This window comes from Gorilla gorilla, chromosome 20 (genome assembly GCF_029281585.2).
Source record: "Gorilla gorilla gorilla isolate KB3781 chromosome 20, NHGRI_mGorGor1-v2.1_pri, whole genome shotgun sequence".
Taxonomy (NCBI): Eukaryota; Metazoa; Chordata; class Mammalia; order Primates; family Hominidae; genus Gorilla; species Gorilla gorilla.
Window position 1 is genome coordinate 46,172,011 of NC_073244.2, and position 27,680 is coordinate 46,199,690.

A 27,680-nucleotide genomic window follows, 5' to 3' on the forward strand; every position below is an offset into this window, starting at 1 on the left:
GGAGGAGCAGGAGACAGGGGAGGAAAGGGGGAGGGAGGCTTGTACAGTGCAGGGGGCCTTATGTGGACTAGGAGGCAGCCGCCCCCACCAGCGCCCACTCTGTAGACCCAGGCATCTGGCTCCCAGCACCCACGGAAAGAGCCTGGCTAGGAAACTGCAGCCTGGTGCCTGGCAGACAGTTCTCATTCTCCCCAGGGCAGGGAGCAGGTTATGACCAGGACTAAGGTCCCAGAGTCCCTACCCTGACCCCTCCCTGCTGTTCTAGCCGCTCCCTCATATCCACCCCTGCCCCATCTCCTGACTTTGGTCATGCTAGCATCTTCTGCTGATCCTGAAATTGTACCAGCAGCAAGATGTGGCCTGGAAGGGGACTTTAAGTTCCCCACAACTGCCAGCAATCCTTCCACCAGGCAAAACACATCATCTAAGGAAAAGAAGTGAGGTCGGAACACCAACGCATCATCTCACTGCATGGCCCTGGAGGCTCTGCCGTTTAAAGACCCCAGAACCTTCCCCATTCAAGGTCCTCTCCTGGGCACAGGAGATTGGAGAAAGCTCCTCCCTTAATTCCAGGGACCGAGTTCCAGCCCATCCAATTCTCCGTCTCACCTGAGGCTGCTGTGGCCCTGGTGACCCCAGGGAGCAACCTGCCGCCCATGGCTGGGGAGGGGGTGAAGCTGTCTCTTTAAGAGCAGGAATGGAGCCCCTGGGCCTTAGGGCATCTGACTTGTTTTCTACCTGCCCAGGTTTGCTTAGGGCGTGGCAGCTTCGGATAAAGGCAGGACTCCGCCTGGCAGCCTGATTTCTCCCGGAACCTCTGCTCAGCCTGGTGAACCACACAGGTGAGCAGCTGGGGCCCCTTCCTCCAAGCCCTACTTGTCTCTACCCCTAAATTAGGAAGTATCTACCTGCCCCCTGACCCTGCCCCATAGAAGCTTTTATTTTAAAGCGCCTAAAATGTTGTGAAATGCTTTTCTGGAGCCAGGAGATAAGAGAAAGTCCCTTCCCCTAATGTCCCTTTCCCCACCATTCTCCTCTCAGGGACAGGTTGAACCAGCTGAGGTGAGGGCAGGACCGATAAGTGTGGTTGGGGTGTCTGAAAGACTGGTGTCTGCATGGATTAGGGATATCTGGGTTGGGGATATCTGGGTGGAGGAGAGGGGGTGCCTGGGTAGGTAGGGGTATCTAAGTGGACCAGGGGTGCGTAGATGGACTGGGGACATCTGGGTGGATGAGGAGGGCTGGGTGGACTCGGGGTGTCCAGACATTGAGGGATCTGGATTCTGGAGACCTCCAGGAAAAAAGGATGGAGCTGCTGGGGGAAACTTTAAATGGGGAGTTGCTTGGGAGATTTCAGGAGCACATAGCGGGCAGGATCTTTCTACCCACCCCTAAACATGAGACCATTCTCCCATGGTATGGAGGAATAGAGGGGATAGCAGAGGGCAGGTGGGGGAAACAGTCCTCAGACCGGCCTTGGGACCTCATGGCCAGGAAGGATGAGAGCAGGTAGACAGAGCATCAGCTGCAGGGCTGCCTTCCTCTCTAACCTGCTCACCAACCACATCAGTTCGGGAGCAGCCCATAGCCTCTTCAGACAACAGCCTGAATGGGGAATGTGAGGGCAGACCCAGCTCCCGGCTCCCTGCAGCCTCCGGAAGCATGGGACTGGACGTTGTTTTGCAGAGGCTGGGGCGAGGAGGATACCATCTGTCAGTCTTGGCTGGATGACATCATGGGAAGGGGGTATAGTGGGGCCTTGCAGGCCAGAGGTGGCTTGGAGGAGCCCCTGGAAAGAGGCTTAAGAGGTGAGACTCAACAGCCGTGGCGACAGAGCACAGGGCTTTAAGATGAATTTGCAGGGGTTACAGGATTACAACTGCAATGTGGGCCAATAATAGTGCCCCCTGCATTAAGCTGCAGAGATTGAGCGAGTAAGTGGGAAGCTGAGAAAATGCCCCCATGGGGTAGACACTCAATAAGCATCTGCTGTTATTACTAGGACTCGTATGGTCATGGGTGACAGCTTCAGACCACAGGCAGTCCACCTACAACCTGCGCCCCTATCCACCATGCCATCCTGTCCACCCACCCACGCCAGCTCCCCCAACCCCCAACACTTTTGGGGATCCTAAACACTTCCTGGGCCTCAGTAATGCTCCCCAAAGCCTCAGGCTTTCTTCCCACAAAAAAAAAAAAAAAAAAAAAAGGAAAAGAAATGGATGCTCCAACTAAAATTGTGAGTTCAGCATGTGGAATTAACTGGAAAGCTGAGAGGATTCCCAGGCCCTGGGGTGCGCAGGCAGAGGGAGGAGTCTGTGCCAACCTGCAAGGACCACCCGCACCGTTGGTTGCGGGCACCACCCTCTCTCAGCATTTTTGCTGTTCGTGAAATGAGGACATAGTGGACGACGTCGGGGGTTGCTGGGGGGTTAAGTGAGTGAGAACACGGCAAGGTCAGTGTGCACGCCAGGGCAAGGTGGAGGAAGTGCCAGCTCTCGCTATCAAAATTATAACTAGGCCGGGCGTGGTGGCTCACACCTGTAATCCCAGCACTGAGGGAGGCCCGGGGTGGGTGGATCACCTGAGGTCAGGAGTTGGAGACCAGCCTGGCCAACACAGTGAAACCCTGTCTCTACCAAAAATGCAAAAATTAGCCAAGACTGGTGGCACACGCCTGTAGTCTCAGCTACTCAGGAGGCTGAGGCAGGAGAATCACTTGAACCCAGGAGGCAGAGGTTGCAGTGAGCTGAGATTACGCCATTGCACTCCAGCCTGGGTGACAGAGTGAAACTCCGCCTCAAAAAAAAAAAAAAATTATGATAACTATGCACTCAGCATTTGGGCAGGGACAGGGCAGGGGAGGGCATGCTCAGAGGCCAGGGCTTGGTGCAGCCTTGCAGGCTGGTGAGAGGGCAGGACTGATGCCAGGTCAGGAAGGAGAGAGAAACGAGTTTCTTATGCTGAGCAGGTCTACCTGGGAAAGAGAAAGTGTTTGCTGTCACCAGGAACTCTGCTGGGCCTAGGGTAGGGTCAGGGGCTGGGCTGGGGACCCCGGCTAGGCAGGGCCAGGGCTGGGACAGGGAAGGGCATGGGTGTGGGATGAGGGGCAGGAGGTTCCGGGGAACAGAGATGGAGCTAGGGCTGCAGCCAGGAGGTAGAGTCCCCCTCTACCCCCAGTCCCAGACTCAAGTCAATTCCTCCACACACCGCCCCACCCCAAGCAGCTTGAAGAACCTGCTCAGTCCGCAGCCTGAAGTCTGCAATGTCCTGGCAGGGCCGGGCAGGCTCTGAGTGGTCTACGGAGACACTCCTGGGAAGCGGGCCTCCTGCCGCCTGGCTCCCAATGTCCCGCTTCCCCAAACACCCCAAGGCCCTGACAGTCCCTAGTTAGGAGCAGCTGCTGGGGAGCCAGACCTGGCTTAAATCCTACTTCCTGGCTAGAGCACCTAGTTTCACCTCTCAGAGCCTCAGTCTCCCCATCTGTCCAGAGAGGACAACAGCGGGCAGTGGCGCCCTCGTTTGGTTGCGGGGCGATTCCCAGAAAGCCTGAAGTCCATGTCCAGCGAGTTATTATGGCTCCTCCCGCCTCAGGCCCGAGTTTCACCCAGTCCCCACTCCACGGTGCAGCTGCGGCTTATCTCTCAGCCCAGCGAGATGCCAGCCTTCCTGCCCCGGGTGAGCTGCGCACCCTGCCTGGGGAGCAGGGGAGGAGGGTTGGGGAGCCACAGGCACAGGGCCAGCCTCCCGGTGGCTCTGCTAAGGCCGGACCTCCCACCACCCCTCTAGGCCAGCGCTCTGACATGCAGAAGGTGACCCTGGGCCTGCTTGTGTTCCTGGCAGGTGAGTACCCATCCCCCGTCTGCCTTTTCCTCTGGATCCCCTGGATGCGGGGATCCAGCCTCTGTGTCTCTCCTGTGCTTTTCTACCTCCCCGGGAAGGTGGTAAATGTTAGAACAGCATCTCCCTGAGGGTAAGAAAAGTCAAACTAGTGATAGCCAGGGATACACGAGAAGAGCTGGCTCACACAGCTGGAAAGTCACCGTCTTCCCCATTCTCTCGCTGTCTTCTTTTTTTTGGCTTTTGTTTTTGTTTTTTGTTTTTTGTTTTTGAAAGGGAGTCTCTGTTGCTCAGGCTGGAGTGCAATGGCTCAATCACAGTTCACTACAGCCTTGAACTCCTGGGGTCAAGCGATCCTACTCTCTTAGCCTCCTACACAGCTAGAATTCCAGGCACATGCCACCATGCCCACTGCATTTTTAAATTTTTTGCAGAGACGAGGTCTCACTGTGTTGCCCAAGCTGGTCTCAAACTCCTGGCTGAGTTTGATCCTCCCACCTCAGCCTTCCAAAGTGCTGGGATTACAGGCATGAGCCACACTGCACTGGTCTTGATTGACTATTAAACAGAAATAACGGAAGCTAGAAGATGATGAAATGACACCTTCAAAGCACTGAAAGAAGATAACTGCCCGGCCAGTTCTCTAAAAACTTCAAGTAGAAGGCTCGGCTCAGTGCGACTGCATCTTTAACTTCCAAACACTTCTCCCTTTTTTCTTTTCTTTTTTTTTTTTTTCGGAGACAGAGTCTCACTCTGTTGCCCAGGCTGGAGTGCAGTGGCATGATCTCGGCTCACTGCAACCTCCACCTCCCAGGTTCAAGCGATTCTCCTGCCTCAGCCTCCCAAGTAGCTGGCATTACAGGCGTGTGCCGCCATGCCTGGCTAACTTTTGCATTTTTAGAAGAGACAAGGTTTCACCATATTGGCCAGGCTGGTCTCGAACTCCTGACCTCAAGTGATCCTCCTGCCTCGGCCTTCCAAAGTGTTGGGATTACAGGCCTAAGCCACTGTGCCTAGCCCCCTTTTTACTTTTTCACTGCAGCCTTGACCTCCCAGGCTCAAGAGATCCTTCCACGTCAGCCTCCCAAAGCTCTGGGATTACAGGCACACTTTTTATCCATTACATAGGGCAAGACCAGTATTCCCTGCAGGGTAGTGATCTAAAATTACATTTTCAATAAAGTCTATTTAAGTGTATAATAGTGAGTCATTTTCAATGATGTGCAAACACCAAACCAGGTGGGTGTGGACATGGTGGAAGTGGGAGGATGGGCTTTGAGCATGATCGGACTTGGGGAAACAGGAATCTGGGAACTGAAACCATCTGTCGTCTTGACCAGAAAAGTCCCCCGCTGCTGCTGCAGGAGGCATGGATTAACCACGTGTCTGGAAACATGAGACCAAATAGTGGCTAAAAACCTCCTAGATTAGAACCCATTTCAGGTGGCAGAATGCTGGCGTGACTCGGAGGTGTGAGGCTGAGTGGGCGAGTCCACATTTCCCCGTTGGGATATGAGGGGATGAGGTGGCTGCTCGGTGACAGGACCCCTGTCCCGCAGGAGACCCTTTCCCAAGGCCCCTGAAACTCCCCGGGCCCTGCCCAAGGGCTTGGCTGAGGCCGGCATCACCGTCTCCCCTCCTTCCCCTCTTCTCCCACTAGGCTTTCCTGTCCTGGACGCCAATGACCTAGAAGGTGAGTCAGACTGGACTCTTTCACCTGTCACACCCCCAAATTCTCCCCTGGGTGGGGAAGGCCTGCATCCTGGCTGTAATCCTGGATTCATGATCTTTTTTCTTTCCTTGCAGATAAAAACAGTCCTTTCTACTATGGTGAGAGCCCGTGCCCCCACTCCCCTCCCCACAACCCCACATACTGCTTGGTGCCAAGGGTTCCCATACAGGGTTGGGGCCTGACGTGAGCATCACAGGACAAAGATATGAAGGGACCAGGATGGGGTTACTGAACATGCCACACAGTGGATTAAAGGAACTAGAGGCAGCAACCTGGCCTTTGGGAAGGTTCTATTCCTGCAAGATAGACACATGCGGGAGGGGAGGACAGTTTGCAAGAAGCCATTGGTTGGTTCAGATCAACTGCTGGGAGAAGTGTTGACTTGAGAAAACTTCCTGGAGGTGGTGAGCTATTTGATCAAAACCCTCATCTGGCCTCCAGGTTCCAATGACCTGCTCCCTACTCCCCGCTCTGCCCTCACCTCTCCACGCTCCTCACTCCTTCTGCTCCAAGCCTCTCAGACACAGCAGACCTACTGCCAGCCTCCGACCTCTGCACTTGCGGGTTCCTCTGCCTGGAACACTTCCTTCCATAGAACCACATGGCTCCCTCCCTTCCCTCTGCTCAAATGCAGCCCCCTGAGAGGCCTTCCCTGACAACTCCCTCTAAAAGAGCTGCCCTCTGACTTTTTTTTTTGTTTTAGAGACAGCGTCTCACACTGTTGCCCAAGCTGGAGTGCTGTGGCGTAATCATAGCTCACTGCAGCCTCAAACTCCTGGTCTCAAGCGATCCTCCTGCCTCAGCCTCCTGAATAGCTGGGACTGCAGGCATACACCACCATGCCTGGCTAATTTTTGTATACTTTGTAGAGATGGGTTCTCACTATGTTGCTCAGGCTGGTCTAGAACTCCTGAACTCCTGAAGTCCCAAACCACTGGGATTATATTAGGTTGGTTCAAAAGTAATTGTGGTTTTTGCAACTGCTTTTAATGGCAAAAATGCAATTTTTTTTTTTGAGGCAGAATTTTGCTCTTTCACCCAGAGTGTGACTGGCTGGAGTGCAATGGTACAATCTTGGCTCACTGCAACCTCTGCCTCCCGGGTTCAAATGATTCTCCAGCCTCAGCCTGCTGAGTAGCTGGGATTACAGGCGCCTGCCACCATGCCTGGCTAATTTTTGTATTTTTAGTAAAGACGGGGTTTCACCATGTTGGCCAGGCTGGTCTGGAACTCCTGACCTCAGGTGATCTGCCCACCTCGGCCTCCCAAAGTGCTGGGATATCAGGCGTGAGCCACCGTGTCTAGCCAAAAACGTGGTCACTTTTGCTCCAACCTAATAGGTGTCAGCCACTATGCCCAGCCCGCCCTCTGACTTTCCATCTCCCATCCCACTTATTTTTCTTCAAACCACTTATCTCTGCCTGACCCTGCACGACAGATCGTGTTTGCTGGTGTGTGAATCAGAATGTGAGCACCTGGGATTTTGTCTGTTTTCTTATGGCGGTGTCCCCAGCACCCTGTGCATCCTAGGTGCTCCATATGTATTTGTCAAGAGGATGGGGGGACAGATGGAGAGGACACAGCCTGGCACTGAGGTCCCCTCCACTTTCCTCCTAGACTGGCACAGCCTCCAGGTTGGCGGGCTCATCTGCGCTGGGGTTCTGTGCGCCATGGGCATCATCATGGTCGTGAGTGAGTGGAGGAGCTTGGGGGAGCAGGCGGGCCGGGGCTGGGGCTCCCCTCCCCTGACCACTCAGCTCTCCCCAACAGGTGCAAAATGCAAATGCAAGTTCGGCCAGAAGTCCAGGTAAGATACTGTTCCGGCATGCCCGCCTCAGGCTGGCTGGACGCTTTTCAGGGTGAAAGGGCTAACTCTCCCAGCAGGAGAGGCCTCCGGGCTCTGCCCTTTAGAGTTCCTGCCGCTAAGATTTCCAGGTTTATTGTTTCTAGCTGGTAATCCCCAGGGGGCTCCAAATCCTGAAATGCTTTGGCCCCTGGGATTGCACAACCCCCCAAATGGAAAGGCAGCCAGGAAGACATGTCTGGGCAGGCTAAGAACCCTCTACCCAGAGGGAGAGGGCAAATGGGGGCGGACACCAGTCTCACCACTTTTGTCTCCTTAGTCACCATCCAGGGGAGACTCCACCTCTCATTACCCCAGGTAAGATGGGGCAGCATGGGGCTCAGGGGAACACGGAAGTGGTGTGTGTGTGTGTGTGTGTGTGTGTGTGTGTGTATGCACACTGGAAAGAAAAGAACTCAATCCACCCTCACAAATGGACCCCATCACCTCCCGCAGGCTCAGCCCAAAGCTGATGAGGACAGACCAGCTGAAATTGGGTGGAGGACCATTCTCTGTCCCCAGGTCCTGTCTCTGCACAGAAACTTGAACTCCAGGATGGAATTCTTCCTCCTCTGCTGGGACTCCTTTGCATGGCAGGGCCTCATCTCACCTCTCGCAGGAGGGTCTCTTTGTTCAATTTTTTTTTATCTAAAATGATTGTGCCTCTGCCCAAGCAGCCTGGAGACTTCCTATGTGTGCATTGGGGTGGGGCTTGGGGCACCATGAGAAGGTTGGCGTGCCCTGGAGGCTGACACAGAGGGTGGCACTGAGCCTGCTTGTTGGGAAAAGCCCACAGGCCTGTTCCCTTGTGGCTTGGGACATGGCACAGGCCCGCCCTCTGCCTCCTCAGCCATGGGAACCTCGTATGCAATTTGGGATTTACTAGTAGCCAAAAGGAATGAAAGAGAGCTCTAACCAGATGGAACACTGGAACATTCCAGTGGACCCTGGACCATTCCAGGAGAACTGGGACATAGGATCATCCCGCTATGATGGCAGTGTTCAGACAGTTTATAACACTGAGACCCCTGTGACCCTCTCACTTACCCCGAGACCTCACTTTATTACAAGATCTTTCCAAATACCCAAATGTCCCTGCAAGCCCGTTAAATAATTCCCTATGCTACCCTTAATAACATACAATGACCACATAGTGTGAGAACTTCCAACAAGCCTCAAACTCCCTTGAGACTCCCCAGTACCTAATAAGGCATGCAAAATGTTCTCATGAACTACCCCACAACATGCCTAAAAACTCAAAACACCCAAAAATATCTCCTCCAATGTCCTGAGACATGAACCCAAAAAGAGACCCACAATAAACTCGTGACTTGTCCCCTCATCATGCCGTTTTATCCCTCAAACATCCCCTGAGTCCCTCCATAACCACGAACCCACACTCAGAGACCATGAACTGAGGAAACGCCTCCCTGGGACCTGGGCCGCTCCGAGCACTGCTCCAGGGACACCATCCCCGCCCTGTGCCGTTCACAGGACATCCTCTCCCAAGGATCCACAACACTGGGCGGGGAGGGTGCACAGCGCATTTATTGAGCTCGGACTCGTCTTGTCCTTGCCTCCGTCGCCCATCTAGAAGGGCACCAGGCTCCCCGCGACACCTCCCGCTGTCCCTCCCTGTGCCCCGCGCACGCGCAAGAGGCGCAAAAGGCACAGCTTGCTGGGCGGCCGCACGCATGCGCACAAGCAGCAGAGGGGAACCCGCCCAGCGCTGAGTTGTCTTCGAGGTTGGCGCTTCTCCAGGAAAGCGATTGGCTGCGTGGAGTTTAGAATGGGAAAGGAATGCCATCAACCCCTCGGTGCTTTCAGAGGGACCAGCGGGGGTAGGAACGGGTTGAGAGGGGGGCTCCTGGACCTCATGGAGCTCTGCACGTGACCTCCACCTCGACTCCATGCAGTGCACCAGCCTGCACCCCCCAGGTTGCCTTTGATGGGGAATCTGCCCCAGCCGAGATGTCCAGATGTTGCTTTAGACCTGAAGGGCAGCTCGGGAGGTCCAGTAGGCTGGGACCCTCTATGTCCCCGCCATGGGTGCAGATCCTTTAAGAAGTGGGCTTAAGGCCTAGACGTGTGGCTGATGAATGTGGCCCATGGTCAGCAGCTCACAGGCAGGCCATCACCCCAAGTGGGGCCAGGAGCCAGCCAAGGGGCCGTCCAGGGGCCCCAGCCATGCCCAGAGTCCCGTTGGTGGTCTCAGGCACTGAGGTCGATCTCGTGATGCTGGTAGATCTGTGTGGGGCCCTTAAAGCAAGCAGCAAAGAGGAAGCGTCTGCCGGCCATAGTGATGTGGGCGAAGGCACGGGGAGCCACCAGGGCCGGGGGCCCCAGCTCCTGCAGTGGCTCCAGGAGCCCCTTGTCAGGCTCAAGGCGGAGGACCTGGCTGAAGGCGAAGTCGCTGCCTAGGATGGCCAGCTGGTCCCTGGCGATGAGCAGTGGCTGGAAGACGTGGGCACCGCGAGAGGGAAGTTGCTGCAGCAGACGAAACATGGAGCCGTCCCAGCGCATGACCTGTGGGGGTGTGGCCAGTGAGGGCCTGGGGTCCCGGGGGTCTCTGGGGGCCCTGGAACAGCTTGGAAGCAGAAGCCTGTCGGTCCCAAAACTCCCATAGCTTTCTTATCTTCATAAAAGTCACCACCCACCTGTTCGGCCACACACATGCAGTTGTTCTGAGCCCTTCCCTTGCCCTCACGCCCCACACAGAAGCACTCAGCCATGGACTCTGTCAGTTTCACCTTCTACAGTTGTACATTTCTCCCGCCACCTCTGGCTGAACTCCATCCCCTCCCGACTGGACCATCCTGGCAGCCTCTTCCCTGGCCTCTAGGCTCCTCTCCCTGCTCCCCCAGTCTGTTCCCCACCCAGAGACCTTGTGAACACCTGAGTCAGATCAGGGCCCTTCCAGACTCAGAACCCTCCCCTGCCTGCACCTCACTCCAGAAAGAGAGTGGGCAGTGCTTAACCCTAGCGTCAGCCTTGGGGGCTCAGTGTCAGGGTGGGGACAGGTGTGGCTGTGGTGAAGTCTGGAATGCATCCGAGTCACAGAGCCAGCATCTGGGGGTAGAATCAGGATGTTGGGGCCAGCATCAGTGTCGGGGACTGGGGAGTGGTTCGGAGTCAGCCAGCCTTGAGGGGGTCAGAGTCTGGGCATCAGTGTGGGGTGGGGTCCTGGTTCAAAGGTCGGCACGTGAGGGTAGGTCAGAGTTTAGAGGCTTAGTGTGCAAGATTGGGTCAGTGCTGAAAAGCCAGGCCCCCGCCCCCAGGCCCAGCCTCACCATGGAGTCCCCAATGTAGCGTGTGAGGCACAGGAACACGTCCCCACCAGCCTGGAAGTGGCGTGTGGCATAGACATCCTCGGCCTCGGGGATGTCTGTGCGTCTCTCGAAGCGGCCACCGGTCCAGTGGAAGAGCACGGGCCGCTGGGAAGCCGAGGCCAGCAGCAGATGGGGCCGGCCGTCCAGCTCCAGGGCCTCAGCGTCCGTGTCCCGGTGCCAGGCGTGCAGGCTCTGGTGCGGGTAAAAGCCGGGCCCGTCGCGGCACAGCAGCGTGGTGCTGCCCGCCTTGGAGGCATCGGCCACCACGAAGCAGGGTTGCCCTTCCAGCCACAGGAGCTCGGCGTCATTGGGCCGCAGCAGCCGCCGCGGGGCCAGGGTCTGCGTTGGGGCCAGGCGCAGGCCGGGACTGGGCCGGGCCCACAGCTGTGAGCCCCCCCACAGGCGGGCAGCCAGCACGAAGAGGCTCGGGCCCAGCACCAGTGGCTTGCAGGACACCACGGAGGCCGCTGTGGGGAGGTGGGGAGGCAGGTCAGGCCGGCCAGGCAGGCTGCTGGACAGGCAGAAGGACGGGGAGGGGGCTCACCGGGCAGCTCTTCCTCGGGCCGGAAGCGCTGCAGGCTGTAGTCCCAGGAGAGAATCAGGCAGCGGCCGGCGAAGGGCTGTGCCAGCACAATGTGAGGCTCCCCTTGGTAGGAGAAGGGCTCTACGCTCAGTGCCGACTCCCCCACCGTCTGGAACCAGGACAGCTCTGCGGGTGGAGAAGAGAGTCAGGCAGGCCCCAGGACCCCCAGGGTCCTCATTGCTGAGCCTCAGTTTGCCTACATCTCTGAAATGGGGGCCATTCATGGTACCCGCCTCATAGGGACATATAACTGGAATCTTGATCTGTAGATGTTTGTTTGGTTTGGGTCGAGGGGTATTTTGTTTTGTTTTGAGACAGGGTCCCACTGTGTCTCCCAGGCTGAAGTGCAGTGGCACAATCATAGCTCAATGCAGCCTCCACCTTCTAGGCTCAAGCAATCCTCCTTCCTCAGCCTCTTAAGCTGAGACTACAGGTGTGTGAACCATGCCTGGCTATTTTTTTATTTTTTGCAGAGATGGAGTCTTGCTATGTTGCCCAGGTTGGTCTGGAATTCCTAGGCTCAAGAGATCCTCCTGCCTTGACCTCCCAAAGTGCTGGGATTACAGACATGAGTCACCTCCACCTCCTGGGTTCAAACAATTCTACTTCCTCAGCCTCCCGAGTAGCTGGAATTACAGGCGCCTGCCACCATGCCCAGCTAATTTTTGCATTTTTAGTAGAGATGGGGTTTCACCATGTTGGCCAGGCTTGTCTCGAACTCCTGACCTCATAATCTGCCCGCCTCGGCCTCCCAAAGTGCTGGGATTACAAGCGTGAGGCACCGTGCCCGGCCCATAAATCTTATTTTCTAAGCTGTGTGGCATCACCAAATAATCCCTTAGAAACAGCATCTGGATTAATTCATTTAACTTCACAACATCCCTGTGAGGTACATTCTGTTATGATTTCCCCTTCGCAGATAAGAAAACAAAGGCTAAATGGCACAGGCAGTCTATTATCCAACAAAATCCATCCTTCCCACCTTCCAGGAGAGAGGATTGGAGCTGGTCACCAGGCCACCCAGCTAGAGGCTGCATTATCCCGGGACCCCCATTCACCGCCCTCGCTGAAACCTAGATGTGGCTGTTTTGAGACTGAGTAACCAATGGAACAAGGGCAGATGTGATGAGTGTAATGAGCCACCACACCTGGAAACAGCTTGTCCCAACTTGGTCTCCTTTCCCATCACGTGGGTGTGCCACAACCTGGTTTCAAGCATGAAAGCAAGGACGATGCCCAGGGACTGCCCCATGCACCTGGACAGCTCACTCCAGATCCCTCTGTCCTTAATTCATGGTATTTTGAGAGTTTGTGACAGCGGCTTGGCTTTCATGGTCACTGGGGCACCAAGACTGCTCCGCTTGTTAGTGGGGGAGCTGGGCGGTTGACTCCAGGCTGTAATATTTCACTCTGCGTACCAGGCCCTGTTTCCAGGTGCCAGTGTTGAAGCAATGAGCCAAACTACATATAATGCCCACCTAAAGGGCGAATCTTTTTTAAATGGCTATCAAATCACCTCTTGCTCAAAACTCTCAGCCGAGAGTGGTGGCTCACGCCTGTAATCCCCACACTTTGGGAAGCCAAGGCAGATGGATCAGTAGAGCCCAGGAGTTTGAGAGCAGCCTGGACAACATGGTGAAAACCCCATCTCTACAAAAAATACAAAAAATTAGCAGGCATCGTGGTGGTGCACCTGTAGCCCCAGCTACCAGGGAGGCTGGGGCGGGAGGATCACCTGAGCCTGGGGAGGTCAAGGCCTCAGTGAGCCGTGATTGTACCACTGCACTCCAGCCTGGGCGACAGAGACCCTGTTTCAAATAAACAAACAAACATACAAAAAACTTTCTATTCTTGCCATGGCCCAGAATAAAGTCTCCTCTCCTCTCTGTGGCTTCCAAAATCCATACCTGTCCCTCCACTCACTACCCCTGCGCCACACCTGCCTTCGTTTGATCTTCAAACAGGGCACACTCTATGCTGCCTCAGGGCCACCGGCCAGGCTGTTCCCTCTCTCTGAAGAGCCCTTCCCTCTGTTCCTCACTTAGCCACATCGAGACCTAACATCCCCACTTGAGAGAAGCCTTCTCTGACTCCCATAGGAACCCTCATTCTCTCATCACTCCTTGTAGTTATCACAACGTATAGCACACATTGATCTGTGCCGTGTTTGTTAAATGTCCGTCTCCCCAAACTCCCAGGACTGTAAGTCCCGTAAGGCCAGGGCTCAGGCCGCAACCACAGTGACCATCACCTCTCACAGGGCTGGGCACTGAGTGGACTTCAGTGAACATTTGTTGGATAACTTGAATGAAGAGGGACTCCCTAAGTTAAATCCCCTTCTTCTATGTGTCCCACAGACCAAAAACATGTCTTTCTTACACTTAGAATAATAATAATTATATGCTGATAATAATTATGTATGCATATATAATTATATATACATTATATATACATGTTGTGGGGGAAAGGAAGAGAGATCAGACTGTTACTGTGTCTATGCAGAAAAAGGAAGACATAAGAAACTCCATTTTGATTTGTACTAAGAAAAATTCTTCTGCTTTGAGATGCTGTTAATTTATGAACTTAGCCCCAACCCTGTGCTCACAGAAACATGTGCTGTATTGACTCAAGATTTAATGAATTTAGGGCTATGCAAGATGTGCTTTGTTAAAATGTGTTTGCAGGCAGTATGCTTGGTAAAAGTCATTGCCATTCTCCATTCTCGATTAGCCGGGGACACAATGCACTGTGGAAGGCCGCAGGGACCTCTGCCCAAGAAAGCCTGGGTATTGTCCAAGGTTTCCCTGCACTGAGACAGCCTAAGATATGGCCTCGTGGGAAGGGAAAGACCTTACCGTCCCCCAGCCCGACACCTGTAAAGGGTCTGTGCTGAGGAGTATTGGTGAAAGAGGAAGGCCTCTTTGCAGTTGAGATAAGAGGAAGGCATCTGTCTCCTGCTCATCCCTGGGAATGGAATGTCTCGGTGTAAAACCCGATCGTACATTCTGTTTACTGAGATAGAAAACCGCCTTATGGCTGGAGGTGAGACATGCTGGCGGCAATACTGCTCAGCTACTCTTTACTGCACTGAGATGTTTGTGTAAAGTTAAACATAAATCTGGCCTACGTGCACATCCAGGCACAGTACCTTTCCTTAAACTTATTTATGACACAGAGTCCTTTGCTCACATGTTTTCCTGCTGACCCTCTCCCCACCATTACCCTATAGTCCTGCCACATCCCCCTCGCTGAGATAGCACGGATAGTGATCAATAAATACTGAGAGAACTCAGGGACCAGTGCCGGCGCGGGTCCTCACTTGCTTAGTGCCAGTCCCCTGGGCCCACTTTTCTTCCTCTATACTTTGTCTCTGTCTCTTATTTCTTTTCTCAGTCTCTCTTCTCCACCTTGCGAGAAATACCCACAGGTGTGGAGGGGCAGGCCCCCTTCATATTGTTATAGATAATAATAATTATTGCTGTTGTTATTGTATTCATAACATCTGTGGCCGGGTGTGGTGGCACGTGCTTGTAATCCCAGCACTTTGGGGGGCTGAGGTAGGAAGATCACTTGAAGCCAGAAGTTCAAGACCAGCCTAGGCAACGTAGCATCTCCCAGACCCTATCTCTACAACGTAGCATCTCCCAGACCCTATCTCTACAAAAAAGTTTTTTAAACAAAATTAGCCAGGCACAGTAACATATGCCTGTAGTCCCAGCTATTTGTCAGGCTTAGGCAGGAGGATCTCTTGAGCACAGGAGTTTGAGGCTGCAGTGAGCTACGATGGCGCCATTGCACTCCAGCCTGGGCAAGAGAATGAGACCCCAACTCTTAGAAAAGAAAAGCATCTGTGTAAAGACCCTTCAGGCTTAAACTCCTTCAGGAAGCCCTTCCTGTCCCCCCAGCTCTGTGTGGCCCTGGCCCTGACTCTGGGCTCCCTCAGCTCCCACGGCTTCCCCCATCCCTGCCCTGACCCCTCTGGCTGGGCCTCCCCATCCTGCCCAGATCGTGCTGGGCTGTCCTGTCTGGGCCTGCATTCCTCTGGACGTTGAACTCTTTGAGGGCGAGACCCGGGGCTGGCCTCATCATTCTGTGCTCTCTGCACTGCCCAGTATCCTAAAAGGCAACAAAATCTATTTATAGAAAAGGCGAGTCAATGTAAAGGAGGTGACATTGCACCTGCAGTTCTTAGCGCAATACGTGGCACTTAACGAAGAATTTTTAAAGTGGTTGCTTTTATGTTAACAAGGGTGAACGTTTATAAGGACCTCCTGTCCCAGGCCCGGCGCCAAATGCCGAACACGTGAAGATGTATCATTGAATTCCCATGGCACTCCTATATCACTGTTTATTACCCCCACTTTACAGATGAGAAAACTGGGGCTCAGGAAGGCAGTGCTGCTTGCTCAGGGTCTTCCCACTCCGGGAAATGGCAGGGCAGGGAGTGAGACGAGCCTCTTGGCCCTGGCAGCCATTCCCCCAGATCTCCCGCCTCCCACCCCATCGGGAAAGCCCCCCCACCTATGGCTCTGCACTTGAAAGTCTTGGGGTCGAGGTGGTGGAGCTGCACGTGGCTCAGGGCGGCGGGGCCCGCACAGGCGCCGGTCCCCACGCTGGCATTCACGGTGGGCATCCACTGCAGGAGCCAGAGGACGCGGCAGTCACACTGGAACGGGTTCCCGCGGAGGTCCCTGGGGCAAGAGGCCGGGGAGGGGCTGCGACCCGGCTTCCACGCCCTGGGGGCCATGCTCCTGCCCCCACCTCAGGCAAGTGTCCCCAGAGATGGGGCCCCATAGTGGTAAGAAAAATACGTAAGAACCACTGCAGCCAAATGCATGCGCGCCAACCAGAAGTGGGCACGGATGCCCCCCGCCGACACAAACATTCCCCAACCCCCCACATTCCCAGCCCCCATGAGCCTCACACGTGAGTAAGGGTGTCCAGGCCTCGGAACAGGAATCTGGGGAGGGTCTCCAGATGGTTATTGGCCAGGCTTCTGGTGGAGGAAGAGAAGCCACCGTCAGCAGCCTCAAGGATACCCTGTGTTCCCTGGGGGGTGGAGCATGGGTGCCTCTCATGGAGAGCTGGGGCGATGGAGGCACGCACAGGTGTGTAAGCGAGCGAAGTCCTCTGAGGGCATTCTTAGAGATGGAGCCAATCTCATTGTCCTCGATGAAGCTGTGGAGGGAAGCTGGGGTCAGGGGGAGGCCCGCTGAGCTTCAGGGAACGCACCCCATGAAAGACATAGGCCCACTGGAAGGTGTTGAATTCTCTTCCAATACCACGGACAATCCCAGGGAAAGCCTCTCAAAAACCTCTCCTCCCAAAGTCCCAGCCATCAATTCTAGGAGCCACGAAACTGGCCCCATAGTCATTGCCAGTTTCACTGTGAACATTGTCCTGCTGCCACCACCACAATCACCATCACCAGTGCTGACACCCAAATCACCACCAATACCTCCAGCATCATTAGTAATGACCAACCCAATGCCAGCATCCCCAACACCCATGTCTTTATCACTGTCATCAACCCCAGGACCAATAACTGCCGTTATCCCCAACAGCATACCCTGCCACCACCATCACCACCACCAGTGCTAGCATCCACACCACCACATTACCTCCAGCGTCATCTGTAATGACCAACCCAATGCCAGCATCCCCAACACCCATGTCTGTGTTACCATCATCAACCCCAAGACCAATAACTGCTGTTATCCCCAACATTATACCTTGCCACTATCACCACCAACACTAGCATCACTGTCACCAATAACATCACCACCCACCTGTGACACCACCCACTCCCAACACCATCACCAATATCATCATTACCAAACTCCACACCAACACTAATAATCATCGCCAACAACACAATCTTCATGATCAACACCAGAAAGATTGCCACCCGCATCTCCAATGCAGCACTATCACACACATCAGCATGAGCGCCACCAACACTGCCAACACTCACATCTCCATTATGCCCAAGATGCACATATTCGCCCACCACCAGTACTACCACTGCCGGAGTTTCCATAAATACCAACACCTTAACCATCATCACCAACCCAGTACCACCAACATTGCCATTCATACCAACCCCAACATCCTACCCACAGCCATCACCAACATCAACACCAATACTGTAATGACCCAGCCCCACAACATTGATAATTATCACAGACACAAGCCCCAAGAACTTCATCAGTGATTTCATCCATAGCATCATCACCACCAGGGCTACCATTTTTACCAACATCATCCCCACTCCATCATCATCAATAATGCCACCAACCCCATGTCAGCAGCAGCAACAGGGTCATCACCACTGCCATTATCATCAACGCCATGACCCACACCAATGCCAGCATTGTCATGCTGTGACTGCCACCGCCGCCACCATCACCACCACTACCCAATCATCAGCACCACCCTCAACACCACCACAGTATCACCACCACTACCTAATTCAGAGTTGTTTCCTGGTCACTTGAAACGTTTCTTGTCTCTGACTTCTTTACACCCTTCCTGGGTTTCTATGAGTCAGGTAGAGCCAGAATCAGGCTCTGGTTATCCGGGCCCTTTGTAGATCTTGAAGCAGAGAAGTGAGGTGATAATCAACACTGATAAGCATCATTGACACCAGCCCTGAGAACTTCATCAGTATCACCCAAAGCATCATCACCATTGGGTTCGCCATTTTTATCAACATCATCCCACCATGATGTCCAAACACCTGCTCCTCAGGGCCACAGCTCCCATCTCCCCCTACTCTGGGAGCCACAGAAGGGTCCCTCCTTGCCCAGACCCACCTGCCTCCATCCCCTGGCCTCACTCACAGGTACTGCAGGTGGGACAGGCCTGCAAATGCATCGTCCTCAATCACGGAGAAGGAGTTGGAGGTGAAGAGGCTGGCAAGGGGGCAAGAAAGAAATTTTTCCAGAATTGCAGCCCCCATCGGACATTTTAACCCTGGCCTCCACCCTCAGCCTAGATGGGCATGGGCACGCAGGTGTATGTGCATGGACACAAATGCTTTTGCACAAACGTGTGCACACACCCCCACACACGTGCATCAATGCCCACCTGACATCTGTGTGAGCATACACTCCCACACATGTGCATAAACGCACACTCCCTTGAGCTGGTTGTCGGCCCAGCCAGGCCCCACTCACAGCAGGTGCAGAGACGGAATTCTCAGGAAGCTGCCAGCCTTCAGCTGGGTGACTCCCGTCCTGACGAGTGAGCTGGGGATGTGGGCAGTAGTAGGTGAGAGGGACACCACAGCAATACTCCAGTTGCAAACCAGAGCCTTCTGCCATCCGGGAGACCCCAGCGTGCCACCCTGACCCTGGATGTGTCTACCCTGCATGCCAGAGGAGGCAGGCATTTGCCCTCCTGGCTTGACAAGGACCCTGACAGCACTCAACCCTCCTCCTGGGCCCCAAATGCTGTCCCTGCCCTCTGGGGTTTCCTTCTGCTCCTTCCCAGATGCCAGCACCCCTCTTCAAGGCATCCCGACAGCCTTTGCTGCCCATCTCCTGAGATCCTGATGGGCCCCTGTTTCCCTGGAGACCCGGCACCACATCCCAACCTCTGGGGTCCCAGGACTTCTGTCCCCACCTTCGGGCATGCAGAAGGCTGGACACTCACAGTGAGAGCAGGGTCGGAGAGAAGCTGACGGGCAGGTCCGGGGAGCCCTCACACAGGGCGCTGTCTTTGGAGCAGGAGCAGCGCAGGGGACACTTTCCCTTTGGGGGTCTCCAGGCCACCACCACCCCCGCCCCAGCCAGCAGCAGCAGCAGAATGCCTGCCCCTCCCATGCCCCCACCCCCACTCTGAGGCACCCGCTTCTCCCGGCCCACCCAGCTCAGCCCAGGCCACTATGTCTCCTCCTCCACCAGGCCGCCCTCCATCCGCCAGCTGGCACGCTCGGCCCTGGCTTCTCTCTCCTCTTCTCCGTCTTTCTTTCAGTCGGCCTTCCTCCCTGTTCGTATGTCTTTGGTGTCTAATTTTCTGTTTCTCTTTCTCCCTGTCTTTCTGTCTCTGTATTTTTGACTCTGTGTGTTAGTCTGTTTCTATTTCTGTCTTTGTCTCTCTTTCTGCCTGTTTCTCTTTTTCTGTGTTGCTGTCAGTCTTTCAGGCTTTAGGTAGCTGTCTATCTGTTGGTCTCTATGTGTGTGAGTGTATGTGAGTGTGTGTGTGTCCTGCTGCCTGGTGTCTTGATTTCTTGTCTCCTGCCCCCCCCACCCCCCCTTCCAGCTCCCTGCCTGTAGTTTCTTTGCCTCCTCCCACCTCCCTTCTCCCCGAAGGTTTGGGAAAGGGGTTCGCTGGACACCCGGCACACCCGGCACAGTAGGATGGGAAGGAGGAGGGGGTCAGAGGCCATGAGAAGGTCGGCCTTGGGGGAAGGGACTGGACAGCCCCACAGGAGGGGGAGGGGCCACCAAGGGCTGGAGCCGCCCCACCACTCCCGCCAGCCCCCTCCCCAGATTCCCCACTCAACCCTATTGAGGGAGCAGGAGGACGATGTCACCAGGGTGGGGACCAGATGGCTCTGCAGGGTGGGAGGAGAGGCCCCGGGGGGGCTGGGGACATCCCGTCCTGGCCACTCTCTGCCAGCCCCCTCCCCTGGCTCCAGGAGGGTGTGTTGGGCGCTGTCAGTGGGGCCAGATCATGTCCAGCTGCTCCCTCTGGTGGTCATACTCGGCAGGACCTCTGCCCGGCCCCAAGCCCTTAGCCTCCCTCCCCTACCCTGAAATTAACCCTCGAGTGGCCAACACCCACTGGGGGGCAGCACCAACCCGAGGACATGATGATGATGAAGATGATGATGATGGTGAAGATGATGATGATGATGCCACCCCTTCTTCAGCGTCTACTCTGAGCCTGGCCTTGTCCTAAAAGCTCATCTATTAACTCATTCTGATCTCGCCAAAGCCCTCTGAAGTTAGTGCTGTCATCATCATCACTTTACAGCTGGAGGAAGTGGAGACAGAGGTCAGGGAACCTGAACTCTAGGTTACTCAGCTGAGGGCACAGCCGGGATTCAAACCCAGGCATCCGGCTCCAGGTTATTTTGCATTCTTTCTTTGGAGATCAGAGTTCATGGATAGATGGATAATTGGTTGTTTTAATCTGGACTAAATTTTAGTCATTTGGATAGATTCTGTCCACTAAATAAGAAACATAAGTAAATGACACTTGTTAGCTAAGATGAAATAGTAGTAATGTTTATACTCACTCAGCCTTCACAGCCACCCTGTGAGATGGGCAGTACTGCTATCCCTGCTTTACAGATGGGGAAACTGAGGCACAGGGAAGTTATGTGATTAGTTTCCTGGCTCTAGTCAGCTCTAAACCTAACCCCTAGGCTGCACCACCTCATCGCCTGAGGACGAGACTCATCCTGTGATTGAGGAATGCATGCAGCCTCTCTCGACACTGACGCCCACGCCCAGAAGCCTCGTTGGAGGATAAGGGGGCTTAACAGCTTGGAGGTCACGCAGATCTGGGTTCCAGGCCCAGTCCTGTGTGGCCTCAGTTTTCCCATCTGTCAAACGGGGACAATCGTGGCACCCGCTTCCCAGTTGTGGAGAGGACTCAGGTGATGGAGGCAACTCATCCTTTTGGGGTTCAGCACAAGGTGGGCATCCCACAGTGGTCGGCAGGCTTGGGGGTGGGCTCCGGATCCAGGTCCTAGAGGAGCAGACCCCAGCAGCTTGTGGTTTGAGCCATGCCCCTCAGCTCTCAGTTTCCTTCACTGACTATCGGGTATGATAAACAGGGTCCCTGAAAGTGAAGTTGGAGAGCTGAGTGCCAGGGGCACAGAGGGATCTGAACCCACTCTCATAGGGTGCCCAGCCCAGCAGTCCAGTTCACAAGGAGGAGGATGACAAGGACAATAATAATAGGCCAGGCATGGTGGCTCATGTCTGTAATCCCATACTTTGGCAGGCTGAAGTGGGAGGATTGCTTGGGGCCAGGAGTTCAAGACCAGCCTGGGCAACATAGAGAAACCCCGACTGTACAAAAAATTAAAAAATTAGCCAGGTGTGGTGTCGCATGCCCATAGTCCCAGCTACTCAGGAAGCTGAGGTGGGAGAATCACTTGAGCCCATGAGGTTGAGGCTACAGTGAGGTATGATTGTGCCATTGCACTTCAGCCTGGGTGACAGAGCAAGACCCGGTCTCAAACAACAAACAAACAAAAAATGAAGTTAATCATAAGACAATGTCAAGTTCAGAGACCTCTGAGCCCTGTCCAGGATTATACACGTGATCTTAGTGATTTTTCCATTTTGGAGCATGTGAAAATGAGGCACAGAACTGCTCAAGTTCACACAACCAGGAGTGCAGTGCCTGGGCCATTCCAGGTTTCCCTGTCACCAGGACCTGTAAACCTGGCCTGCCCATGGGGACGCCAGGTGTGTTGTCCCCGACAAGAGCTCAGGGGAAGGAAAGCGTGGGGTTAAATACATATCTGTGGTTTTGGAATGTGTGAACATGCAAGTGTGTCAGCCTGCGCGTCTGTCACCGCGGCCAACCATGTGCCTGTTTGCTCAAGCATAGGGTGTGAACCAGTGTGTGTGTTTCTGCTTTTGTGGGTACGTGTGAGAGCGGCGGGTTGTCCTTGATGGTGTTTCTGCTTGTGTATCTGTGCCCATGGAAATCTGTCTGTGTGTACACAAGCTTGTTGGCCTTCCTATCTTTGGGACCATGTAGGAGTGCTGGCTGCATGTCTGTACCTTTGGGGTTTTTTTGTTTTGTTTTTGTTTTTGAGACAGAGTCTCGCTCTGTTGCCCAGGCTAGAGTGCAGCGGCATGCTCTCAGCTCACTGCAACCTCTGCCTCCCGGGCTCAAGTGACTCTCCTGCCTCAGCCTCCGGAGTAGCCGTGATTACAGGTGCACGCCACCACACCCAGCTAATTTTTGTATATTTTTTTAGTAGAGACAAGGTCTCGTCGGGTTGGCCAGGCTGGTGTTGAACTCCTGGCCTCAAGTGATCCTCCCGCCTTGGCCTCCCAAAGTGCTGGGAGTACAGGTGTGAGCCACCGTACCTGGCCATGTTTGGCCATGCAACTTAGAATGCATTTATGTGCGGTGTGCACACACTTGTGTGTTTCTGGATGGCCATTTGTGGGTGGGTCTTCACAGAAACATGCATTTTTGTGGCCAGTTTGTGAGTGTAGATGGTGATGTGGCTATGTCTTTGACTGTATCTCTGTGTGGCCATCCATCTACATGAGCGTGCGTGGGTCTGTGTAGACATAAATGTGCTTGTTTTGGTATTTTGTGACTGGCATAAAAGGTGTTGGCTGTGTGTCCGGGTCTTTGGGTTTCTCTATCAGTGTGTCGTTCTGTGTGTGTCTGCTTCTATGGATGTACATACATACATGGTTTTGTCTGGTTTTGTACCTGTATATCTGGGTCTTTGGGATTCTGTGTGGGTGTGTGTGTGTGGTGCATTTCTGGGGATCTCACCACAGCAGATAGTGCACATGCGTGCGCACACACACACACACACACACCTCCCTCCCGTCCTCTAAAACAGCCCTGTTAAGGACCTCACAGAGCACTGGGATCGGGGGTCAGTGGGCTCCTGGGCAGTCAGGCTGGGTGACCTTAGGCCCTGGCTGGACCCAATTCCCAGGGGGCAGCCGCCTCAGCCCAAAAGCTCTTGGAGGCATGTGTGTTTGTGTGTGTGTGTGTTCACAACCCTGTCCTCCACAATCCTCCTAGCCTCTCCAGCCTGCCTGCTGGCTGCCTGCTGCTGCTGTCTCTGAACTGAGAGAGTTAACCTAGCGGGCCAGGGCAGTCTGGGCTGGGGGCCGCCCCCTGGCCCCCCTCCAGCCCCAGCTCCAGTTACAGCTGCTGGTTGGGGAGGGCATGGGTGGGGTGGGGCTGGGAGGGGAGCCTGCTGGGGGCGGCGCGTCCAGCTCTGGGCCAGGGGGTCCAAAGTGCTCAGCCCCCGGGGCACAGCAGGACGTTTGGGGGCCTTCTTTCGGCAGGGGACAGCCCGATTGGGGTGAGCGTCCCCCACTCCTTCCCTCCAGGCCTCACCCCTGGTCTGGCTGGGCCGCCTATTTTGGGAGCAGGAGTGGCCAGCCCGAGGCTTCCCAGGCAGGCCAACCCAAGAGGGAGGGAGTGTGGTTGAGGCAGTGGGTTCTGCAGGGTGGGATGTGGGTGACTCCTCCCTGCCCTGCTGGTGCGTGTGCACCCTGGCAGGGTGTGGAGCTGGGACACACACGTGTGTAGGGCTGGTTGCGTCACTGCGTGGGGGCACCGGAGGCTCAGAGGAGGAGTACTGGATGCCTGACGGTGTTTACACCCCACGTCCTGCTCCAACCAGAAGTTTGGGGAGAGGTTGTTGTTCATGTCCATTCTGGCCCCACTGTGTGTGTGTGTGTGTGTGTGTGTGTGTGTGTGTGTGTGTGTGTGTGTGTGTATATCCCTGCCCCAGCATGTGTTTTCCATCTCTAAGGCCCACTGGGCTGGGCCTTATGTCACTTGCCTGACATCCGATTGTGAAAGATGTCACCCAGAGGCGGGCAGAGGGGCTGTCTTTTCCTTTTCTCGTTGCTGCCCAGGGAGGAGACGGGGTGGCCTTTCCCACAGGGGCAGCCTGTGGCGATGTGGCAGCTGGGCCTCACCCCGGCAGGGCTGTGCGTGACCCCCTGAGTGGGGGAAGGCAGGCTGTTGCCATGGTGGCCTGAGCGAGCAGAATTCCTCCAGGGTGAAGTGGGAGATATTTATACCCGGGGTCAGGCCGGGAGCGGGCGGGCGGAGAGGGCAGGGAGCTGGGATTTCGCGGGGCACAGTGAGGCCGGGCATGTCGGCAGGTGGGACTTGGGCGTGCCCTGCTGTCTCCTGCTCCGTGTTTGTGTGAGGCAGCGCCTCCTCTGCCCTGCCAGGGTAGGTCTGGGAATCGGGGGCCTGCTGCGGGAGGTGGAGGCCCAAGGGAGGCCCCCCGGGGACTGTGTGTCTCACCCCTGTCCCTGCTACGTTGTGTTGTTGTGTGACCCCATCGTGGAGGTTGTTTGGTGACACTGTGTCCCCACGAAGCTGGGGATACCCGTTTCTCTAGCTTGGAGCCACCAAGATAGAGGACGACCACTTCTGTGATTCAGTCCCCAGACTGTCTCTGACTTAATTCCTTGGGTTCAAGCCCTATGTGGGAGAGCAAGGGCACACACTGCCTAATCTGTGGTGTCCCCCCCAGGACAATGGCGTCTCTTGGCCACATCTTGGTTTTCTGTGTGGGTCTCCTCACCATGGCCAAGGCAGGTGAGTGCAGGGGAGGCTGCCCGCTACCCACCTCAGCCCCAGGGGTGGCGGTGGGGACCGAAGAACCAAGTTGGAGACCCCAACCTAGACTAAGTCGGCTGGGGTACCAAGAAGTTTGGGGGTCTCCACGTGGGGTCCAGTCACAGGCTGGTATTTGGGGGAGGGGAGAGGAAGCCCCAGATCAGGCAAAGATGGGGTGGGAGGGGGCTGAATCCCCGATGTGATAACTGGGTCACAGACAGCCTGCCGTGAGTCAGGGAGCTGGGGCAGTTAGGTGCCACCTGACCCATCTGGGACAGTGCAGAGGGGGCAGCTGGGACCCAGAGAGTGTGGGCAGCCTGCCTAGACACCCTCAGACTCTAAGCCCAGCAAGGCAGAGCCCCCAGTGGTCTCCTTATGCCCCTCCCTGCCAGGACCCCAGGAAGCATCCAACCCCTCATTTCTCTCTTTCCAGAAAGTCCAAAGGAACACGACCCGTTCACTTACGGTGAGCGGGGGGGTCTAATTTTGAGTCCTGGGGGAGAGCCTGGCTTTGCTGGTCCTTTGATTCCCCCTCGCCCTCCCCCAGAGTCCCAGTATTGATATCTCTGTCATTCTCCTTCCCTCTATTTTGTCCTTCGTCTCTGATTCCACCTGTCTGCATCTTTTCCTGTCTGTGTCTATCTGTGTCACTGTCTATGTGATACCTCTCTGGTTCTCTTTCTCTTGCCTGCGTCTGTCTCAGCATCTCATGGCCCATCCTCTGCTTCTTCCCATCTTCTCTCCCCCCGTCCTCCTCCTCCCTGTCCCCTCCTTCCCTTTCCTATACACCCCTTTCCTCTCCCTGGTACCCCACTTTCCTCCTCCCATATCTGCTCCCCCTTAATTATCTTATTTCCCCCCTTCTGCCTGCTGGTCCTTTCTCCCTTCCTCCTTCCCAATTTACCCCTCTCCTATTCTCCCTCCTCTCCTCCCTGCCCTCACCTTCCCTGCTCTGCTGCTCACAGACTACCAGTCCCTGCAGATCGGAGGCCTCGTCATCGCCGGGATCCTCTTCATCCTGGGCATCCTCATCGTGCTGAGTGAGTGCCCCTAGCCCCCGCCCTCTACCCCGCCTCTCCCTGGCCCCGCCTCTCCCTGGCCCCGCCTCCCATGGCCCCGCCCCGCCCTGGCCCCTCCCCGCCCCAACCCCTCCCAGGCCTTGCCCCGCCTACCCTGCCTTGGTTCCCCGGCCCCCGGTCTCGCCTCTAGCCCCGCCCCGTCCCCAAGCCCCGCCCCTCGCGAGGGCGAGCTGGAGCTACAGCGCCGCTTGGCGCCCGCCGGGAGGGAGCCTCAGCTTCTCCTACCTCTCCATGCCCACAGGCAGAAGATGCCGGTGCAAGTTCAACCAGCAGCAGAGGTAAGACGCCCCTCCCCGCCCTCCTTCGCCCGCTCCTGCTCTGGAGGGCGCCGCGGGTGAGGCGGGGAGTACCCTTGACCCGCAGCCCGATCCCCATCAGCGACTATGTATTAAGCACCTACTATGTGCCATGGCCCAAGCCTGGCCCTGGGACCAAGCGAGGAAAAAACCTCCCGCCCTTCCTGGCCGAGCTCCCAGCCTAGTGGAGGCGGTGGCCGTGGGTTCCAACAGCCCCACAGATAGAAAAATCACAAAGCGTGATAACACAAAGTGCAGGAAAGAAGAAACCGCGGTGAAATGAGATCATCTCACACGCGGCCCAGTTTAGCTTAGAGTCTTGTTCCTAGCTCTTTGATTCCTCTTCGAATAAAATGTTAAAGCATGGACAATGTATGAATATGTTAGAACAATTATAGATATTATCATAAGTAGTAGCTAATATTTACTGGGTGTGTACCACGTGTCAGATACGGTTTCACTTCCTCTGGGAGGGAGGTGCTGTTATTAACCCCATTTGACAGATGAGGAAACTAAGGCACAGGGAGGTAAAGTCACTTTGTTCAAGATCACTCAAGTGGAAGATGGGGGGTTCTGGGTTTCCAACCCAGGCCATCTCATGGCAGTCTGCCAAGTCCCCATGACTATCCCTCCCCTACCAACTTCACATCCCTGCCCCCAAATCCGCGGAGGTACTCACTGTTAACCAGCTTAGAAGCCCCCTGCCAGCACATAAGCTGCTCCTGGGTGCTCCTCATTTCTAGCGGACCCCGAGCCTGCTCTTCGTCCATATCTGGGCCTAGTTACACCAGTCTGGGAAAGGAGGCTTGTACTGGGGGGTTCCTAGAAGGGCAGCCTCTCCCCCTTTCCATCCCGAAATCCCTCTGCCTCTGTCTTCCCAGGACTGGGGAACCCGATGAAGAGGAGGGAACTTTCCGCAGCTCCATCCGCCGTGAGTCTGGGGAGACTGCGGGTATTTTGGGGAGACGGCTGGTTCCAAGGACCCCTTTTCCTGGCCCTCCCTGGCTGCGTAGAGGGAAGGGCTGGATCTGAAAGCGGAGGGCGGGGAGTTGCCCCGCCGCGGGCCCCACCTGCCCAGGAGCTGGGGATGCCTCTCCAGAATGACCCCCGATCTCCGTGTTCCCCCCAGGTCTGTCCACCCGCAGGCGGTAGAAACACCTGGAGCGATGGAATCCGGCCAGGTGCTGCAGCTCTGACACGGCGGTGGGAGGGAAGGAGGGAGGAAGGAAAGGCGGGAGAGGGAGGGGGCCAAGTGCCAGGGTTGAAGGGCGGCGAGGGGTGGGGCTGGACCTCCCCCCTCGCCTCTCACCCTTTTCACCCTCACAGGACTCCCCTGGCACCTGACATCTCCCACGCTCCACCTGCGCGCCCACCGCCCCCTCCGCCGCCCCTTCCCCAGCCCTGCCCCCGCAGACTCCCCCTGCCGCCCAGACTTCCAATAAAACGTGCGTTCCTCTCGACAGCACTTTGTCGGTCTCGGTCCCTCAGCGCGAAAGCCCAGCGCCACTGGGCCCCAGCAGGGGGCGCCCCACCCTAGAGGAAGGGGCGGGGACGACGGTGGTGGGCGGGGGCGGGGGCGGGGGTGGCCTGCACGGGGGCGGGCTCCCCGGGCCCCCATTGGCTGCAGGCCCCCCCACGCCAGGGCTCCCCCCAGCTCCCCCCCACAT

General features: G+C 55.7%; 3 protein-coding genes and 1 pseudogene across 14 annotated transcripts; 2 read left to right on the top strand and 2 right to left on the bottom strand.

Annotated features, from left to right (window-relative positions):
- Positions 1 to 304: 304 nt before the first annotated feature.
- On the top strand, positions 305 to 8,088 carry FXYD3 (FXYD domain containing ion transport regulator 3). 7 transcript variants are annotated; one of them, XM_004060503.5, is made up of 11 exons: positions 305 to 442; positions 747 to 842; positions 1,687 to 1,808; positions 3,595 to 3,678; positions 3,790 to 3,843; positions 5,501 to 5,533; positions 5,647 to 5,670; positions 7,190 to 7,264; positions 7,343 to 7,379; positions 7,696 to 7,733; positions 7,872 to 8,088. In XM_004060503.5, the coding sequence occupies exons 3-11, from the start codon at positions 1,736 to 1,738 to the stop codon at positions 7,886 to 7,888; spliced, it is 435 nt and encodes a 144-aa protein (XP_004060551.1). In that variant the 5' UTR covers positions 305 to 442; positions 747 to 842; positions 1,687 to 1,735; the 3' UTR covers positions 7,889 to 8,088. The 7 variants fall into 7 exon arrangements, with proteins under 7 accessions (XP_004060551.1, XP_055224932.1, XP_055224937.1 ...); XM_055368957.2 differs by having other exon boundaries at positions 329 to 442; positions 7,190 to 7,379; XM_063701230.1 differs by lacking the exons at positions 305 to 442; positions 3,595 to 3,678.
- Positions 8,089 to 8,945: 857 nt separating this feature from the next.
- Positions 8,946 to 19,578, bottom strand: LGI4 (leucine rich repeat LGI family member 4). Of its 2 annotated transcripts, none has more exons than XM_055368952.2 (9): positions 18,984 to 19,578; positions 18,506 to 18,577; positions 18,170 to 18,241; positions 16,434 to 16,505; positions 16,254 to 16,323; positions 15,849 to 15,963; positions 11,289 to 11,453; positions 10,706 to 11,211; positions 8,946 to 9,941 (listed from the first exon to the last, which is right to left on the bottom strand). In XM_055368952.2, exons 1-9 carry the CDS (start codon positions 19,151 to 19,153, stop codon positions 9,627 to 9,629), a joined length of 1,557 nt encoding a protein of 518 aa, XP_055224927.1. In that variant the 5' UTR covers positions 19,154 to 19,578; the 3' UTR covers positions 8,946 to 9,626. The 2 variants fall into 2 exon arrangements, with proteins under 2 accessions (XP_055224927.1, XP_004060544.1); XM_004060496.4 differs by having other exon boundaries at positions 15,849 to 16,018; positions 16,252 to 16,323; positions 18,984 to 19,577.
- Positions 19,579 to 23,251: 3,673 nt separating this feature from the next.
- FXYD1 (FXYD domain containing ion transport regulator 1) lies at positions 23,252 to 27,475 on the top strand. Of its 5 annotated transcripts, none has more exons than XM_031004120.3 (8): positions 23,252 to 23,358; positions 24,553 to 24,617; positions 25,072 to 25,104; positions 25,604 to 25,678; positions 25,959 to 25,995; positions 26,895 to 26,944; positions 27,143 to 27,194; positions 27,340 to 27,475. In XM_031004120.3, the coding sequence occupies exons 2-7, from the start codon at positions 24,557 to 24,559 to the stop codon at positions 27,163 to 27,165; spliced, it is 279 nt and encodes a 92-aa protein (XP_030859980.1). In that variant the 5' UTR covers positions 23,252 to 23,358; positions 24,553 to 24,556; the 3' UTR covers positions 27,166 to 27,194; positions 27,340 to 27,475. The 5 variants fall into 5 exon arrangements, with proteins under 5 accessions (XP_030859980.1, XP_055224943.1, XP_030859981.1 ...); XM_055368968.2 differs by having other exon boundaries at positions 23,272 to 23,358; positions 24,396 to 24,617; XM_031004121.3 differs by lacking the exon at positions 23,252 to 23,358 and adding an exon at positions 23,593 to 23,696.
- LOC109024080 (uncharacterized) lies at positions 23,295 to 23,979 on the bottom strand (annotated as a pseudogene).
- Positions 27,476 to 27,680: the final 205 nt, after the last annotated feature.

Coding starts and splice junctions, on each gene's coding strand:
- FXYD1 (XM_055368968.2), top strand. CDS start 24,503: ATGTGGGAGAGCAAGGGCACACACTGCCTAATCTGTGGTGTCCCCCCC. Junction 25,105..25,603: donor ACACGACCCGTTCACTTACG/GTGAGCGGGGGG, acceptor TGCTGCTCACAG/ACTACCAGTCCCTGCAGATC. Junction 25,679..25,958: donor GGGCATCCTCATCGTGCTGA/GTGAGTGCCCCT, acceptor CCATGCCCACAG/GCAGAAGATGCCGGTGCAAG.
- LGI4 (XM_004060496.4), bottom strand. CDS start 19,153: ATGGGAGGGGCAGGCATTCTGCTGCTGCTGCTGGCTGGGGCGGGGGTG. Junction 16,506..18,169: donor CTGTCCCACCTGCAGTACCT/GTGAGTGAGGCC, acceptor TTCCCTCCACAG/CTTCATCGAGGACAATGAGA. Junction 16,324..16,433: donor CTTCGCTCGCTTACACACCT/GTGCGTGCCTCC, acceptor TTCCTCCACCAG/AAGCCTGGCCAATAACCATC.
- FXYD3 (XM_055368957.2), top strand. CDS start 1,736: ATGGGAAGGGGGTATAGTGGGGCCTTGCAGGCCAGAGGTGGCTTGGAG. Junction 1,809..3,594: donor CCTGGAAAGAGGCTTAAGAG/GTGAGACTCAAC, acceptor CTCCCGCCTCAG/GCCCGAGTTTCACCCAGTCC. Junction 5,534..5,646: donor GGACGCCAATGACCTAGAAG/GTGAGTCAGACT, acceptor CTTTCCTTGCAG/ATAAAAACAGTCCTTTCTAC.